The sequence below is a fragment of the Protopterus annectens genome, chromosome 7.part0 (genome assembly GCF_019279795.1).
Source record: "Protopterus annectens isolate FY-2018-M chromosome 7.part0, PAN1.0, whole genome shotgun sequence".
Classification (NCBI taxonomy): domain Eukaryota; kingdom Metazoa; phylum Chordata; order Ceratodontiformes; family Protopteridae; genus Protopterus; species Protopterus annectens.
Genome location: NC_056739.1, coordinates 1483278448 through 1483297647, shown reverse-complemented (window position 1 = coordinate 1483297647; position 19200 = coordinate 1483278448). Strand labels below are relative to the sequence as shown.

The window sequence follows — 19200 nt, the reverse complement described above, 5'->3', positions numbered from 1 at the left end:
AGCAGTGGAACCAAACAACTTTTGCTTTTCCAGTGGAGCATCCAAAAGCTTAGCTTTAACATGTTCTGGCAGAGATTGTTCCTTCAGCCAAGCATGCCTGCGTATGACAACACCTGTCATTGCTGACCTACATGAAGCTTCCAATGCATCATAACCACACTGCAAGAAATGGTTGCTAACCTGCTGGGAATTATGTACCAGATCCTGAAGGGATTTACGGTCAAGGGGTTCAGAAGAAGACAATTTCTTATGCATTTCTTCTAACAAATACTCTTGATACTGTATCATGTGAGATAGACAATTTAATGCCCTCATAGCAAGAGTGGCAGAAGTATACACTTTTTTACCCCATCTCTCTAATGCCCTGGACTGCTTTGCAGAGGGGAGTGGGTTCTTAGTAGTAACAGCTGTAACCCCTTTAGGGCCCTGTGAAATAGTTTCAGGGTCAGCAGAGTGGCCTTATAAAGAAAATTATGTGTGTCCGGGACCCTGTAATACCTATCAGGCTTAACAGGGGCCGGAGGCAGAGTGTCAGGGGTCATACTAGAATCAGAATATACATCATCAATCACATTTAAAACAGGAGGAATAGCCAAAGGTCTATGCTGAGGTAAATGAAGAAAAGTTCTTAGTCTTTTCCTGGAATCAGAATATTCCTGGCCCTGCCATTTGAAATGCTCTCTCATAGTGTGAAGGGTCTCCCCAAAGGAAAGCTCTTCAGGAGGGGAGGCTGAGGGAATAGATTCCTCTGCATCCAAATCCTCGTAGGCCGAGTAAGCCTCCTCCTGGTAGTCCGAGTGATCCGAGCCAACAGAGGCCTCCAATGAGGAAAGGGGATCAGGGGGATCCATCCTGGGCCTTTTGTCTAGAGGGGGTTGGGAGCCCCTGTCCGGATGAGACTGAGAGCCCTTAATTAAGGAGATCAGGTCCTCTGCCAAAGTTAAAATCTGTGAACTAGAAGAAGGTCCCTGAGGAATAACTCTGGGAGGCATGGTTTTAGAGTGTTTAGCAGCTTTAGCCCTGGTGAAGACCTTAATAGACATGGATGCAGGAGGCCTGGCTGCACCACGTGCTGGTGTAGCTTTATCTAAAGGTATGGTGTCGGAAGATTCCAATACACCAGTTTCGGAAGGCAATTCTGTAACCGACTCAGTAGGAGCCTCCGGGACCGAGACTGTCGGTTGTATAATGTCAGGGTTCGGAATTTCCAAGGACTCTGTATCAGCCGAGACTGAGACACTCGCGGTAGGCCTAGCCGCGGTTTCAGCCGAAACCACGGGCCACGTGTGTTGGCCCTTGTCTTTCCGTTTCTTAATTAAATGCGATGTCGGGGTTTCCGACGGCATTTTGTAAGCAAAACTATCCCCAAAAAACTCTTCTGCGAACTCCGACCGACGTCTAAGAGTGCGTCGGTTGAAAGAAGCGCAGGCAGAGCAGGCCGAGACGTCGTGATCTGGGCCTAAGCAAGGAAGACAATAAGAGTGGAAATCCTTATGAGGTATTTGTTTCCCACAAGTTAAACAATTATTAACTTTTTCTGACATCGGCTGAGGCAAGAAAGAGTCCCCAACGGGGTACTTAGCTTTTGAAGTCTTCGGATAGCGAAATTACAGGAGCTGGCCGACCGGCACTTGCGAACTGCTTCTGCTTCGGGCACCACGCGGCAAGAAAGACTGGGGAACATGGCGTCGGCTGACGCTTTTATACCCCAGGCGTGGTGACGTCGGGGAAGGGGCGACATCAGCCGACGCCAGACCCAGACTTTGGAATCCGGCCGACTGAAGGGCTGCCTGAGGCAGGACAACCCATATGTTATGACTGCAGATGCATCCTTGAAGGACATCCATTGTATATTTAACCATGTGTGTCTGACAGCTGATGGCTTTTACAGCCTGGTTGGCAGAAGTGTAAACCTTGTTTCCCAGGCTTTCCATCATCCTGCTCCCTTTATCAAAGGGCAGAAGGGAAGTGGAGGGGAGCAATTTGGAAGTTTTGCCCATGGTCACAGAAATGACTGGAAAATCTGCAGCAAGAGCCTTGCAGAAAAAGGTTGCTGCCTCAGGCACCTTGTAGAATCTGTCTGGACGCTTGGGGGCTGGGGGCTGTGACTCAGGCTTTTTAGAAGCAGCCATGAATGCATCCAGAAAAGCAAGGTGTACAGGGGCGCACAGCAGAAGGGCTAGGAGACTCCAACTGTAGTAATTCATAATATCCTTTTTGCATCTCAGTGACTTGGCTGCGATCCCACTTAAAGAAATCTTGCATCTTAGTGATGGTCTCCCCAAAGGTGACATCCTCGCCTGGGGAATCTGTGCCACTGGACTCGTCCTCTGGAGAGACATATCCCAGGGGAGAAGCCATTTGTGAGGAGTAGGTGAGGGATTCATCATCCTCCTCTGAAGAATCCTAATCCTCTTCCAAAGAGGGGTCGTCAGGGATTGCTCCCTTGGGGGTAGATGCCATAGGGGCCCAAGTAGAGATCAGGCCCTGACGTAAGACCAGGAAAGCGTTGAGCAGGCCTTGGGTAAAGGCCTGACAATCCAGCAGCTGTTCGAAGCCCAGAAAAGACAGAGGTTGGGAAATATGCTTAGTCTTCGGTTTGCTCTTCCTATGAGATTCTGATGGAGATGGTTGAAAAAAAACAGTGGAGGGTAGGAAGGCCTGACGCCAGCCTGAACTCCACGATGTCAGTTTCTATGTCTTCGTGAACTACAATCTGAGAAATCCCATGCGGTCCCTCGGAAATAACAAGCCTAGGTTCCCTATTGGTGACAGACTCAGATGCCAGAGTTTCCCTCCGGGACGTGACCTTGGGAAACAAAACAGTTTCCTCCAGGCCTTCCACCGAAGGAAGCTCTGAGGACTCCAGTCCTTCATTGGCCTTGAGAGGTACGGCTAGAGTGGAGGGTGCAGCAGTCTGTTCTGGCCTGCTCCTTTTGGCCTTCTTGACTGGGGGCTCTTCCCAGGGTTCCCACATCGGATCCATACGTGCTGTTAGACGTTTAAGCCTTTGGTTCTCAAGGTACAAATTCAAAGCTGCTAGATGGCTTCTAAGGGATTTGGGGACAAAGGCCTGACAAATACTACACATGGTATGGTAGTATTCTCGGCCTAGATAGAATAGGCAGAACTCATGCAAATCCTTTTGTAAAATTTGCCTTCCACAACTACACTTGCCCTGCCTACCTGACAAGAAACCTAAAACAGTAGCAAGAAAAGATTAGAAAACACCTATGGAGTTACTTACCTGGAGTCTGATGTAGAAAAATGCTTCTTCCTATAAAGCGACAACTGGAGCTGGTAGTCACACAGGTGGCAGAAAAGTTCTGAGGTGGATTCGGGCTGACGTCAGATTTATACCAGACTTCCATTTACAACCGTCACAGAAGAGGAGCAGGATGTCACACGCATCCTAGTGGTAGCATTTAGCTTTTGTATAACGGCCGGATGTTCGAGAGTTCACCGGACCAAACTCCCTGATTTCATGAATACAACAGCATATGAATAGAAGGACATCTGTGGTGACATCAGAATTTTAAGTGGTTTGAAAAGCTCATGAGAAAAAAAATGTACCATCCCTGTTGTGGATCAGGGAAGGAGGAAAAACGGGAGGGGAGGTGTGCTTGGTTGTTTTTAGGAGTATCAGCAGACAAAAGGTGAAGAGAAACTCCTGAAGTATCTCTATAAGGGTACCATGGACATCCTCTCAAACAAGTCCATATAGTATGCAATTAGGACCATTAGACATCACCAGCTTTGGTGCTCCCCTTTGTAGCCTTACCAGTTATCTGGCTAGTTGGGTGGGACATGCCTAAAAGCTGTGCCTTGTTGCCATCCAGAGGGATCCTGACAGCAGAGGCAAATAGAGAAGTTGAACAGTCTGTGGGCTCACATGCCTCAACAAAAGCATCCAGCACCAAATGGACAACAAAAACCTCCATTTGTTTAGGCTTATGTTTTGCATGCAGCTGCTGACGGTTAGAGAGAGAGAGAGGACTCGGAGCATCATGACTCACATTAATTCCTTAAACGTCTGACTTTCAGGGCAGATCATTACAGAAGCCAGGCGACTTATCTTAGGAGAGAGACTTGCAAACAGAGCACTTCTTAAAAGTTATGTTCAGGATCTAAACAGAATAAGCAGTTGGTGTGACTATCCTTATAAGGGATCTAACTGAATGCAGTCACATTTCTCCTCTCAGTTGAGACAAAATTATACAATTTTAATTTGAAAAAAGTAAAACAGGAAGGTCTCAAATGGAGATGCTTATCTCCCCACAAGAAATGGAAAGTGGCACAGGTCCTACTGCTAACTGACTGATGTGAAAGACTCTTTCCTCACAGGATGGCAGCAAGAAACATCTAAGGAAGTCTATGCCCATCTGTCCCTTATGTACCAGCACAGTCTCTCATGCTTAGGTCTTGCTTACAGTACATCCTCAGCAAAGCATGTTCACACAAATTTACCATGAACAATCTATTTGCTTTCTACTCTCTGGGAACTTTTGAATACTACTAAATGCAACATAAAATGTTCCCTATGCATGCTGATGACAAAAAGCCTTTTAAGATGGATGCTGTCAGGGATGTCTGGTCTGAAGGAATAGGAGGAATTGCCTTGGGAGTTGTGAATTCAGTGCAGCACTTCAAACTGGGTAGTCAACTCAAACTAATGAATTTTTAATACGAATGTCCTGCCTTGTGCGGGGGGGGGGGGGGTGCTTGGAATAGAACAAGGAGGTACCCACTTCACTTCTTAAATGATTACTGCCTCTACCAGAATGCATTATCTTGGATTGGACCTCCACTTCAATGGCCCTTTACAAACACCTTCTACTGTTAGGTGCAAGAATGTTTGCAATGGAACTACTACTGCTTTGCAGGAAAGTTCCTGGCATGGAGTATGAGAAAGTGGTTTAAATTCTCTGACTGCTTTGTCTATCGACAATCTGATTACTTCTTGAGATGGAGGCCTTAAAAAAAGTGACTAGGAGTTGCCTTTTCACATCCTTAGGTAGGGGTTGCATCTTTAGCCACTCATTGTCTGCTGACTGAATCCTTCTCTTCTAGTGTAGGAGTACATGGGATAATGGCTTCATATAGTCACATGCTTACTCATCCCTAAGGGTGATCTATAAAAAGTTAATTGTATAGTTTAAAGGCAGAGTTTAAACCTCTTATTTTTTGACCTGCTCTGTAATGTCTCTATTTCTTTTTCTAAAAGCTTTTCAAACAACTCCACTCTATGCTTTATAGTCCTAGAATTAAAGTGAGTACACTGGGGACAGTTGGGCATGTTGTAATTCAGAAAACGAAGAACTAAGACTGTGGAAATTCCTGTTAGGGAATTTGTCTCCCCACACTTTAAGCAAACATCAGTCTTCCCCCATGGGAATCTGACAATACAGGCAAAAAGTAAGAATGAGATTTTTCATTAACAGTGTACTTAGCTTTAGACATTTTCTCTCTAGCTTTTATGACCAATGTACCTCATGAAAGCTGCGCTGGGATCCAAGGGAAAGAACAAACAGAGAAAATGGCATCAGCTGACATCAGTGGGAAGCCTGGCTAGGAGGAAGGTAACAAATATTTGGTATTCGGGCTGACCAAGGACTTCCGCAGCAGGAAATCCCTAGAAGTTATTATTGCAACAGTGAAACCCAATGACCATACTTCTCGAATACGTTCTCTGAACACCAGGAGTAAGGAATGTAACCAATAAAAGCAATAAGGAAATACAGAATGCATATACAGATAATTATAGCAGTGTGGTGTTGTCTTATCTCAGACACTTCAATTTTACTTATTTTACATTTGTTTAACAGGATAGTCCGACTGGACACGTCCATTTTCAGCAGAGGCCCTGGGAGAAAAGCTCCACATGAATAAGACAGTAATATATATATATATATATATATATATATATATATATATATATATATATATATATATATATATATATATATATATATAACATTTATACAAAATGACATTTATACAATAAAAAAATGTAAAGACTGGCATTTATACAGGGAAAAAAATGTGTACAAGACAAGTGGCATTACTTACATAACAGGTGTGTATGTAATTACACAGTAAGGAATTAGCATAGAAATGGGAAGACAGATAAAGACAGTCGGAGTTTTGGTGTGTAGGAGAGAGATTAATTAGGGGACTAGAGTTACACTGATTATGTAGTTTTCAATATACAGTATTTCAAGAAGATGAATATTATGGACTTTAAGGACTGTTAGCAGTGAGATCTCTAAATTAGACCCCATTGTGAAAAAACTATAGGACTAGTCAATAACCACCTTAACAAGGAAATGAATTGGTCTGGGGTATTACAAGGACATAGCCATTTGTTTTGAAAGTGAATTTTTAACTTTGATTTAAATTGAGAGAGGGTTGGGATAGATGTTATTTCATAAGGTAGTGAGTTTCACACTTTGCCTACATAGTTAGCGAATAGGGATTCTCCTGTTAAGTTTTTGGCTATACTGACTTTAATAAGTGGCTTGTTGGTAGAGAGTAAAATTCTGGGACTGGAATAAGTGAATAGTATATTTTAGAGTGAGGGTGTTTTTTCTCTTTGGTAGAATATCTTACGGGTCATGTTTAGTTGGTTGTACATTAAGAGATGTTGGAGTTCTAGCCAACTGAGCTTTTTAAGGGAGATACAATGGTGAGCTCTCGTTGGGGAATTGGTGGCATATCTAGCAATATTGTAGCAGGTTTCCAGCTTCACTATTTCAGATTTACTTAGGTTAGTGAGTATGGGAGCTGCATATAGTAGTGTAAGACAATAAGTGTTTGGGCAATTTTGACTTTAGTGTCATTTGTAAAGTATTGCTTGTTCCTATACAATGTTCCAAGTTTTTTGTGTACTTTTTTGTTGTTTGGGATATGTGGGCATCAAATCTCATATTGCAGCCATTTCAACTCCTAGCAGTTTGGTATGATGTAAGGGTGAAATGAATGTACTGTCTAATGAGGTTATGTTAAAAGAGCACAGAGCTGCATTTGATTTGGTTGGCTGGAATAACGTTTGTTTTTTTTTGGGGGGGGGGTTTAGAATTAACTGTGAATTGTTTAGCCATGTTTCTACTGCTTGGAAGGATTGATGTTATTTTTTCAAGTTCTTCTAAGGTAGTAGCAGCACAGATGACTGTTGAGTTGTCTGCGTACCGGATGAGGGATGCTTGTGGTGTTCTTACTTGAGGAAGAAAAAGAAAAGTACTACGAATTGTACCTAAATCAACTTTAAAAACAAAGGTGACAAAAGGAGATTTGTGGCAGCTAAATACAAAGCAGAAATGCTGTTGCACACATTTTACAGACAAGAAAAAAAATACAGAGCTGCACTGAACAGGTCCTGATGCATTCAAACAGTCCTTTGTAAGCAATATTTATCAAATCCTCCAGCTCAACTCAGATATCTCATCCTGCAAACTGAAGTAACACTTGAATAGTTATGCTTTCGGCATGGCACTAGTATGGCATCACTTAATTATACTCCAAACTTAAATGCCTCTAACTTCTGCACATTTTACCAGCCTCGTTCAGAGTTACATCTCAGTTACTCAATAATACTTTTATATGTGGAGCTACAAAACAAGAAGTAAATGGTAACGCACCTTCTTACAAGATCCATAGCTGCCATCCACAAGAACTGGACGCCGGCGTCTCTCAGGGGTGAAGGGCGAGCCAAATCGAATGTAGTGTTTGGGGATTGTGCAAATTAAAGGTGAGTGGCTAAGGCCAGGAAGTGCATTCAAAGTAGTTGCCAGTACTGTGGGGTCTGTGGTGATGCGCAACGGGCGCTCAACTGAGCAATCCGGTTTCTCTACTTTATCATTTAACCATTCTGTGGCAAAATACTGTAACAAAAGAAGTATAATTAAAATTAAATCATCATTAAGGATATAAGTTTGCCATGGCTACACAGAGGGGTGAAGCAGTCGACAGCTGTACTCTCCTGTTTTGCTTGAAGCTTATTTATAAATGCAATCAAGTACAATTCAGGAAAAAGAACATTTAGTTTTCCAAGTAGGCTAGAATCTATTCATTCAAAACAACAATGTTCAATTTTAACTTTTTAAATAATCAGTCTTCAAGTTCATCTAAACTTGGCAATGCAAACAATTGCTATTTTGACTATGTAAGACCTTTGCAGCACTGTAATTTGTACTTCCAAATTTTTTTATCTCAAAATTTGTAAAGACTTCAGATTATACTGTCAAATGATTTCTCTCAATACTCAGACTTCTATCCCCCACAACTAGTCTTTACCAATCCTGAATAATTTTACTAGCATCCCCCAGCAACATACAAAGTTTTGCGACACTGCTCACCACCCCAACTCTATACTTTTAACATAAACCTTAGGATAGCCATATACAACTGTTGCTGAACCTGCGTAGCACCCTACCTCAAACAGAATATGTAGATTTTATAGGTTCATAGGTTGGTACTAGGCTATCAGCCCTAGGGCCTATACAAGCCTAGCCATAACAATTCCCTGGCCATTTCTTACCACAGTATTTATTTCCCTGGACCCCTGTCTAGCAGGGCGACTGACGTGATCCCCGGGGAGAATTTCCTATCTCCCATCCAATCATCAAGGTTCCTTTTGAATAGGGACAAACAGGCACTCTGCTTGACATGTATGAGCAGTCTATTCCAGAGTCCGGGGAGTCTCTGGGTCAGGAACCTATCTCTCCAGCATGTTTTGTTCATTGTGATGACAAGGTTTAGATCTCTGGAGCATGCGTCTCTGAGGGATTGGGATTTCTTTAAGTGTAGCATGTCCAACAGCTCTGGGTTTGACATGGCCTTTTATGTTAAGCAGAGATCACCTCTGAGTAGACGATATGTGACAGAGTATAAGTGGAGTTTTTTTAGACAGTCAGCATAGGGCATCTGCTTTAGGCCTGTGATTCTTTTAGTGAGGTACTTCTGCAACCTTTCCAGTTGTTGCAGATGTCTTGAGGTGTACATACAAAATGGGGCGTTGTATTTTATAATGGGTCTAATGAGGGATGAGTACAGTTGGACAATTACCTCCTTTTTCCTGAATGAAAAGCCCTTAGTGATGAGGTGTGCCATACAGGACTTCCTGACTGCTGTGGCCATGTGGTTATCGAAGGTGAGACCACTGTCCACCCGTGTCCCTAAGTCTCTTAATACACTTTCGGTGTTTAGTGTACTGCCACCTATGTGGTAATTCACAGGTACACGGTTTTCCCAAAGGGGATAACAAGAAGTTATGTACTCACCATAATGTTCAATGTATGTAGTCCATCTCGCCTCACATTCTTACCGGTGGGTTCGGAGTTGAACCTCTGCTCCGACTCGGCCATACTCTAGCTCGAAGTCTTTCAATTGGCTGGGCTAAGAGGTATCCCATGCTGCACTGCTCCCTTTTCCCAGGTCTTGTTTGCTGCAAGCTCAATCATTCACCTTCCATACACAACACATAGAGAAGGAAAAACATTCCAATAATAAAATGAGTACTGAAACCAGAACTAACCTCTAGGCCCTCCAGAATGGGGGAAGGCGGGGGGGGGTAAGTAAGACTGTGAGGCGAAATAGACTACATACATTGAACGTTATGGTGAGTACATAACTTCTTGATGTTATGTAGTCCAATCTCGCCTACATTCTTACCTGTGGGACAGCGTCCCCAGCACCTGAACCCTGGGAGGCTCAGTGGAAAATACTCCTGAGCACTGTGGAACCAAAGGAGGATCTGCCTCCGGATATCAAATCCAATTTGTAGTGAGTAATAAAGGTGTGAGAGGAGATGCCCATGTAGCCGCAGCACAAATATCATCCATAGACATCCTGGCCTGAAATACTGTAGAGGTAGACATCGATCGGGTAGAATGAGCCTTCACTCTAAATGGTAACTCCTTATCACCTGAGGCATAAATAAAGGAAATACAACTAGAGATCCATCTAGACAAGGTCACTTTGGAAACAGGAGACCCAATCCTATTTTCTGAAAATGAGACAAATAGCTGATCCAATTTTCTAAGATCCTTCATTCGATGCAAATAAAAACGCAACTGTCTGTGAAATTCCAGCTGATGAAATTTAAATTCTGCCTTATTAGAACACTCTGGAAAAAATACGGGCAGTTCAATGGATTGGTTGAGATTACTAACCGAAGCCACTTTCGGCAAAAAAGAAGGGTTTGGTCTGAGGAAAACCCTGTCCTTGTGAAATATCAAGTAAGGCAGTCTGATTGACAAAGCTTGGAGCTCCGAGACACATTTAGCTGAAGTGATGGCTACCAAAAAGATTGTCTTCCAAGTCAAATATTTCATTCACAAATAGCTGCACGCTCAAAGGGAGACGAAGTGAGACATTGTAGCACAAAATGCAGGTCCCAAGGCATGACCGGGTCAAAGACTGGAGGCCGAAGCAGCATAGTGCCTTACAAAGTCTATGCGTCATTAGACTGGGTTCATTAGCGACGTGAAAAGTGGAAATTGCCACCAACTGGACTTTAACAGTTGTGGCTGCTGACCCCTGATTGAAAAGCATGGAGAGAAATTCCAGAACTGAAGAAATTGGAGCTGTATAAGGATCAATTTTGTCTTGCATGAGCCCAGATGGAGAATCTTTTCCATTTACTGGAATAAATCTTTCTGGTTGAAGGCTTATGGGAAGAAGACAGAATATGAACCACTTCCAGAGAAAAATGATGAAGCCTGACTAGTCATGGAACTGGAGTAGCCAGGCTGTCAACCAGAGGGTCTGAAGAGAGGGATGGAACTGCCCTGACATACGAGTCAGTGGATTTGGCTGTGGGGCCAGAATCCAGCGGGCATCCATGAGATAGGGATGGAGAAAGGGGAACCAAATTTGACAAGGCCAGTGTGGAGCAATCAGAATCATTCTGCTTCCCAAGGACTGCGCTTTCTGAATAACCTTTGTCAACAGAGGAACAGGCGGGAAGGCATAAAGTAGACCAGAGGGCCAATCATGAACTAGAGCTTCCCTGGGTGGCTCCCCCTGAGGGGGGATAAGGGTGAAGTAGCTGCTGCACTTGGTATTGAGGGGACTGACAAATAGGTCGCAGCAAGGCTGACCCCATCTGTGGAAAATCTGCTCCGCAACCTGACTGTTCAGGGACCACTCGTGAGGCATCAGAATAGCGCTGCTCAACCTGTCTGCGATCACGATGGACTTCCCCGGAATGTGCGTTGCTACAAGAAAACATTGGGAAGACACTGCCCACTGGCACACTCGAATGGCCTCACTGCAAAGGGGTACGACTTGGTTCCTCTCCCTGTTTGTCCAGATACCATACCACCGACATATTGTCAGAGTGGATCGCAATTGTCCCGAGAGGAAGAAAGCTCTGAAATGCTTGCAACACTAGTAGCACTGCTCTCATCTCCAAGATATTGATATGCAGATGTATCTCGTGTTCCTGCCATGTGCTTTGGACTTTCCTACCGAGATAATGCCCCCCCCCCAATCTGGGAGGCATCCGTGGTCACTGTGGCAACAGGAGGGGATGGGACTAAGGGCTTTCCCGCATTGAGGTTGCTGGTGCGAAGCCACCAGCATAGATCTTGCTTGCACTTGTCTGTGATCATTAGAAGATGAGAAAGCGGAAGATGTTGTAGAGACCACTGGGCGAAGAGCAGTCACTGAAGGAGCCTCATGTGTAGCCTCGCAAGAGGAACCAGCATAATTGTTGCAGCCACTGTCCCTAACAATTTGAGAACCATTTTTGCCTTTACTTTTTTCAGAGGGAGCAACGCGTATACCTGTTGTTGCAAACCCTGAATCCTTTCTTGTGGTACAAACGCCCTCATGAGCATGGCTGTCTTAACTCTGCGCCTATAAAGGTGACGCACTGCGAGGGCAACAAGGCAGACTTGTCCCAGTTTAGAGTGATACCCAGTTGTTGACAGAGCTTGACAGTGGCGTCTCTGGTCTATAGTAGCAGATGCCTGGTGGTGGCAGAAAGGAGCCAGTCGTCCAGGTACGGAAACACTTGGAATCCCTGACGTCTCAAGTGAGCCGTCACCACTGCCATACATTTGGTGAACACCCTGGGAGCTGTGGTGAGACCAAAGGGCAGGGCACGAAATTGAAAATGACCGTCTCCCAGCTAAAAGCGTAGATGACGTCTGGATGCCCTGTCCATCTTTATATGGTAGTAAGCATCCTTGAGGTCTATGGAGCACATCCACACTTCTTTTCCCAACAATGGGAGAACAGATTGCAATGTGACCATTCGGAACTTGGACTTCTTCACGTGGAGGTTCAAGTGGCTGAGATCCAAAATGGGTCTCAGGTCCCCTGTTCTTTTCTGCACCAAAAAGAATCTGGAGTAAGTCCTTAATCCGATCTGGTCTAAGGGGACATGCTAGATGGCTCTTTTTTCTAGCAGCTTTATAACCTCTGAAGCTGCGGAATCCATTTGAATGGGTGGAACATTTGGGATTCTTTTGATCGGTGGGGGACGGGTGGGGAGGAGAAGGGAATGTGATATCTTCCGGAAACAACTTTTTAATACCCACTGGTCCTGGGTGATGTCTTGCCAGGCTTCTGGGAAATGCGACCCCCCGACTGGCTCCGGAGACGTGCAGTCAGGCCTCCCATCACGAGAGCTGGTAGGGAGAACCACGAAAGGAGTCATGGTCTCCCTGGTTACGCGGGTCTCCTCTGCCTCTAGGATGGCGTCTGAGTTACCACCTCCACCCCTGCCTCTGGAGGGGGAATCACTATGTGAGTCATGAAAAAACCTCTGCGATTTCTTGAACCACATTTTCCCACTCTTCTGGACCTTGGGATAAGGTCTAGAAGGCATGGAAAGATGGACTCCCACAGCAGTTTTTCCCTCTTGCTGGCACCTAGTGAGTGTCTCCTTCCCCTTGGTTCCGAACAACGAGGAAACATCAAATGGGGTGTTGGTGAATGTAGACTTGAAGGCCTCCGCGAAATTACAGAGGCGCATCCAAGAGTGCCTCCTGAGAGAAACCCCGGACCTCACTGCCCTACTCGCTCCTTCGGTTGCATAAGAGATCAGCCTCATGGAGGAGTTGAGTTAGCAATTGAATTTAGGGTAGACATCTGAGCGTTGACTTTCTGAGCCACTGTGTCTGAAACGTTACCCTGCAGAGAATCTCCCAAGCTCTTTCAGATGATCTCTTTGGAGCTGTGTAAAATGTGACAATTCAGCGACCGCAGAGTAAAGGCCGCTGAAGAAAACATATGCTTCCCATACCGGTCCATGGTCCTAGACTCCTTGTTAGGGGGATGGATGGTAGATGAAGACTCAGCCAGTTCCTTCTTGGTGGTCACTGCCACCACTTTGGCATCTACTGAACGCCCTTCGTGAGAAACTCTGTCAGCGGGGGCGGACAGAAATTTGTTGGGTCTCCTGAGGACTGGTTCCACAGTGTCAGGGGTTTGCCACACCCTTCGACAAACCAGATCCAGGAGTTCGTCGAAGGGTGGAGAAACCCAGGAGGTGGAGGGTTGAGTCACAAATGCCTTCAGGAACACAGACTCCTCCTCAGAGGGGGGTTTATAGGGCCAGTCGCCTCTCTGCTTCAAGATCTCTAGGATATCAGTGAAAGAGATACCTTCAGAAGACGACTTGGGGGACCCCTCTGATTCCTCGAGGTCGGTGTCCAACGTGAGAGACTCTTCCTGGGAATCGATGTGCTTCCTCTTGCATGTTCTTTTTCTGAGTGGATCCTCAGGCAAAAACTCTGGGGGGCCCTCAGAAAATTGGGGACCACTCCTGGAGGTATCCTGAGACCTTGGGTCTCCGCTGTCCAAGGATGGGGGCGATCAGAGACTGATACCGGAGTTGGAGGGGGGTAGAGTGTCAGTGCTGTATAATGCAGCTGAGGACCTGGCCAGCACATTCCGCATGACCTCGAAAGCTGGTCCCCCCTGGCTCTGAAGATCGAGCAACCGTGGAAGGCCTCTGAGCAGAAGGGACAAGGTCTGAAGCAAGGGTCAGGCTCACCCGAGCCGAAGCACCAAAAAGAAGGCTAGGAGCTGAAGAGCGTCCCGAGACTTCCCCCTCTGGTCCGACCGAGGAACCATGAGTCCTAGACCCCGTGGACGGAGCTGACGGGGTCGGAGCTGAGATCGGAGCCGATACGCCAGGATGGGCTATCGGAGCCTATCTAGAAGCATCACATGGCGCTGACCACTCTGGCTCTGAAGGCTGAGATTTGCTCGGATCTATCGACGATGGATGGGTGACTGGCTCCGACGCCAACTGGGCTGGAGCCGAAAGGAATTTAACCAGCACCGGTGACTGGAGCAGTCTCTGCACAACTCTATCCACATCAGAGAGTGTCCTGGTGGACCTACAGGACAAGGTAGGAGATCTAGACCTCCTCTCAGAAGGAGACCTGTGAGGAAGAGAAACCAGTCTAAAAACTGGAGACCGGCTCCGAGCTAGTATCTCCGTCACTGGCTCGGAGAGGCTGGGAGCCAATGTAGGTTCTGTCGATTCACCAACTTCCTTCAGCACCGAAGTCAGTGGAGCCGAAGATGCCACAGTAGACTTAGTAACTTTCTCCGGAGGCTCTGATAAGACAGATGGAGCTGGAGATAGTTTTTTTGCTTTGGAGGTTCTCTCTCTCTTTGACAGAGAGGACTTGGCACTAGAAGACCTCTCCAAATCTTCCTCGAAGGAGGGTTTCAGTAATTCCTTCAGAATTAGTTTGTTCTTCCTTTCTTGAAGAACACGCGGGCTGAATGCTTGACAGATCGCACAAGACTTCTGAAGGTGGACAGCCTCCAAACAATAAACACACACAGAGTGCCCATCAGTAACGGATATCTTATACCCACATTTACTACATTTCTTGAAGCCCGAAGGCTTATGTTCTTTTGTATCCTTGGACATGATCCGCAGGACACTAGACGCACACAGCAGTCAAAACTGACACCAGCAAAAAAGCACGGGAACTAGACTCTAAATAAACTGCAGACACCACACAAGGACCGCTAACAAATGGCCCTGACAGGAAACAAGGGAAGGACTAGGCCCTCTAACTTAAACGGCCCGAACCCGGAGGGATAGGGTACCTAAAAAACAAAATGAACACAGAAGGGTAAACAGATAACCAATGGAGGACTAGGTCCTCTAACTGAAACGGGCCTAGCCTGTTGGGAGATAGCCAACGGGATACCAAGACAAATACTAAAACAAAGGCTACAGAAGGCCGCACAAAAAAGCTTCCACAAACCAACAACACACACACCTAGCTATGAAAATAGCTTTTGGAGCAACAATTTTGTCAAAGGAGATGAAACGTTATACTTAGCCACAGCCAAGAGCGAGACCACATCTGAACTTTACGAGCGGCAAACGAGATCTGGGGAAAGGGAGCAGTGCAGCATGGGATACCTCTTAGCCCAGCCAATTGAAAGAATTCGAGCTACAGTATGGCCAAGATGGAGCAGAGGTTCGGCTCCAAACTCACGGGTAAGAATGTAGGAGAGACTGGACTACATAACATCTATACATATTTTGGCACTGAGCTTGAGCCCATGGCTCTGGCACCAAGCATCTGTTTCTGTAAGGCCCTTTTGTAGAATATCCACATCATTTGGGAATTCAATGATGACTCCCAGTTTGCAGTCATCTGTGAACTTTGTTAACCAGAGTCCCTTAGTTTTGGCCTGTACTTCAGAGAAGTAGATGCCAAACAAAAGCGGCCCCAGGACTGAACCCTGAGGTACTCCACTTGTCTGGAGCTGGATATGGAGTCAGCTACTTTTACAGTCTGGGTTCTGTCAGTAAGCCAGTTGGCAACCCATTGAGTGACGTAGGGATTAATGCCCAGTGTAGTAAGTTTATCTGTTATTACAGAGTTGGAGATGGTGTTGAAAGCCTTGGTGAGATCCAGATAGGCTGTGTGGACCACCTTACCCTTGCCCACGGCTCTGGATACCGATTCGAAGAAGTCAATCAGGTTCAGGAGACAAGATCATCCCTTCACGAACCCAAACTAAGTGGGGTCCAGTTTGAAGGTTGCCAATGTCTTAAGTTCCATGACAATACGTTCCATGGCCTTGCAGATCAGGCTCGTCAGACTGATGGGGCGGTAGTCCCCGGGATCCAAGGTGGATCCCCCCCTTGTGGAGTGGGATAACTGTAGCTGTGCGCCACTCAGTGGGCATGAAGCCTGAGGTGAAGCTATGATTAAACATGACACTTAGGTGAAGTGCCAGTTCATTTTGTAGTTCATGTAGTACACAGCTTGGGATATCATCTGGTCCCATGGATGCTGTATTCTTAGCTTTGGAGAGTGCGTTTTTTTTTTACCTGTGTGGCCATTATTACCGGAATTTGGCAATCTTTCGGTATTGAGATGGGGATGGAGTTTGCACTGAATCGATCTGCCAGGATATTGGCAATATCCTTGGGATAAGTATATTTAATGCCACTCTGTTGTAGCTCAGAGCAGATCTGAGCATTGCCATTTAGATTCTTGACATAGCTACAGAATGCCTTGTGGTTGTCTTTGGAATCTTTGGCAATTTTATTTTCGTAACTAGCTTTGGAGGATTTTATGAGGGATCTCAGCTTCTTACTGAGGCTGGTAAGGGAGTTTTTTTTTTTGCATCCTGGGATTTTCCTCTTTTCTGCAACAGTTTCTTCCTTTTGTTGCAAAGTTTGTTTATGGCAAGGGACCACCAGATTGGCTTCCTTTTTTGGAGGAGAGCATCTTGGTTCTATCGTGGATGGCGCGATTTCTTGCACAAGTGGATGTGCCCGTACAGTGCCTTAGTGTGGGATTCAGCAGTCGAACTTTCAGTTCCCGTCTGCATGGGTGTCATGAAGTTTGTCACTTCAGACTTGAGTAGCATGAAGTTGGCTTTGGAGAAGTTTTTTACGGAGGCTTCCTTAGTGGGGGGTGTGATGTGGATGTCAAGGGTGATTAGCTTATGGTCAGACCTGACCAATGAGGGGGGTGGACCATAAGTGTGGAACAATGATTTCCCATGTTGGTAATGACCAGGTCTAGGATATTGGAGCCCCTGGTGGGACTAAGGATTAGTTGATCTAGGGCGTTGGAATTTATGAATTCCAAGAACCGTTGGGCAAAGGTGTTGGTACACCACTAATTTTTCCAGTTAATGGCAGGGTAGTTGAAATCACCCAGTATTAGGGCATTTGGTTGTATCTTAATATTTTCCAGTATGTTTAAAAAGGTGTAGTGAGAATCTTGGGGCATGGTGGGGGATCTGTAGCAAGCTACAATTTGGATTGCATTCTTACCTAGTGTTAGTTGCACCTGGAAAATTTCAGACGCATTGTGTTGGGCAACTAGCCTGGTGGTGTGAATATCCTTGGTGAATATGGACACTCCTCCACCTTTAGTGTTTCGGTCCTGGTTTGATGGCCAAAAAGTGTGGTAAGAGTTGTAGCCTGGTATTGCAGGGGTGCTCTCTGCAGCCTTGAACCAGGTCTCAGTTACTGCACAAACATCGATGTTCTCCATTATTAGGAGTGCCTCGAGAGAGTGCATTTTGAGGTTTAGACTTCTAGCATTGAGTTGCATTACCTTCAGATTTTGCATGCTTGTACCTGTTATGGTGGTGGTTTTGTCCTTTGAACTTTGCCTAAAAAAGGCACTATAGGGTGGCAAGAGCCTTAGCCGGTAACCTGAATCCTAGGGGCGACAGGTGCAGACATCTCTGGCAAAGCATTGTGGTCTGTTGATCATGTCGTCCCAGACAGACAAATGCTGGATCCCCTTTGAATGACACCAGAAGCTTAGCCAATTGTTGAAGTCAATCATTTTGTCCTTATACTGTGGTATCATTCTGGGCGAAGGCAGGACGCTACTCAGGGCTAGGGTCATAACTGCATAGGCCACATGATCCGAGAGCTCTTCCATGTCTCTTTTCATGTAGTCCAGGGAGGCACGTCTCAAGTCATTCACTCCAACATGGACAATGACAGATTCATATTTGTAGTTGTTGTGGAGTGACTTAAGTGCACGCGTTATATGGCGGATCCTGGCATCCGACAGGCAGGTGTCTGTAATTTTCTCCTTGTTCAGCCTGGTGAGTGGGACATCAGTGTGCTTGACTATAGAGTCACCTATGACTAAAGTGTTGGATACGTTGCCTTGCCTTAGGGGCTGTTGTTGGGTGGCACACTGGTGTTGGCGAGCTATGTGACACTTGTGACTGGTGTTTGTCTGCATTTCAGCTTCGGAGGTCCTTCTTGTCTGGGCAGGTTACTGTTAAGGGCCTCCCCATATGTGGGTTTAGTGTTGCTATGTGTGGGTGTTGGTGGTGTGGGTTTAGAAGGGCTATGTGCTGCTTGAGGTGTAGTGCAGGTGTTAACTTTCTCCTTTGACTGTCTAGTACAATCTTAGGTGGAGAGAACTTTGCTTCCAGTTTGGCTATGTAACTGCATCTCTTGCAGGTTGTAGTGTTGGGTTGGTAGGAGGAGAGGGTTGTCTGCGTACATGAGGTAATTGTTGCATTTTGCCCTACTTCCTTCACTTCTATTTCTTTGATTTTCTACTCACAAGATGCACAATCTGACAAACCTACTAATACACCATCAAATGCAGAATGTTCAAAATCATGCATAACAATCTTTTACTGTAATAGTACTGTTTACTTCATATAAACGTAATCTAATTAGCAAACTTGTAACTATTAATGCACATTACTTAATGCCTGTTTATGTACACTGCTGCCTGTTTAAAAGTGTTTGTAATATGTTGGAGCTTTTCTCCCCAGACCTTTGGTGAAAAGTGGGTTTTAACTAAACCCAATCAGACAAACTTGGTAAACAAAAGCAAAAATAAAAACAAAAAAATATGCACTCAATGATTCATAAAACTGTATAATGAGCAAGGGCATTATGTACACTCTTCATTACAAAACTCTGCCTTACACTCTTGCACATTTTTATATCAACACAAGGAAAGCTCACGGATGCACCCACAGGGGTATACATCTAATAGCCTTTGCTGGATGATCAGAGGCAAAACTAAGCATCAAGCATAATGCAAATTAGGGTGTAAAATCATGGTTCCACAGACGAACACACAAAGCCACCAAGTGCCCTCCATCATACCTCACAAACGTCAGATATTTACCCCATATTTTGTTGTATTTCACATAATTTGAGGTTTTCTGGCAAATGAAGGACTGCCATCAATAAATAAATCTGAG

General features: G+C 45.3%; 1 protein-coding gene across 2 annotated transcripts in view; it reads right to left on the bottom strand.

Annotated features, from left to right (window-relative positions):
* SETD5 (SET domain containing 5) overlaps window positions 1-19200 on the bottom strand; it is a 2687190-nt gene that overhangs the window by 877599 nt on the left and 1790391 nt on the right. For both annotated transcript variants that reach the window (XM_044078031.1, XM_044078032.1), the window contains exon 16: window positions 7638-7880. In XM_044078031.1, the coding sequence (XP_043933966.1) occupies window positions 7638-7880 (243 nt within the window). The remainder of the gene's footprint in view (window positions 1-7637; window positions 7881-19200) is intronic.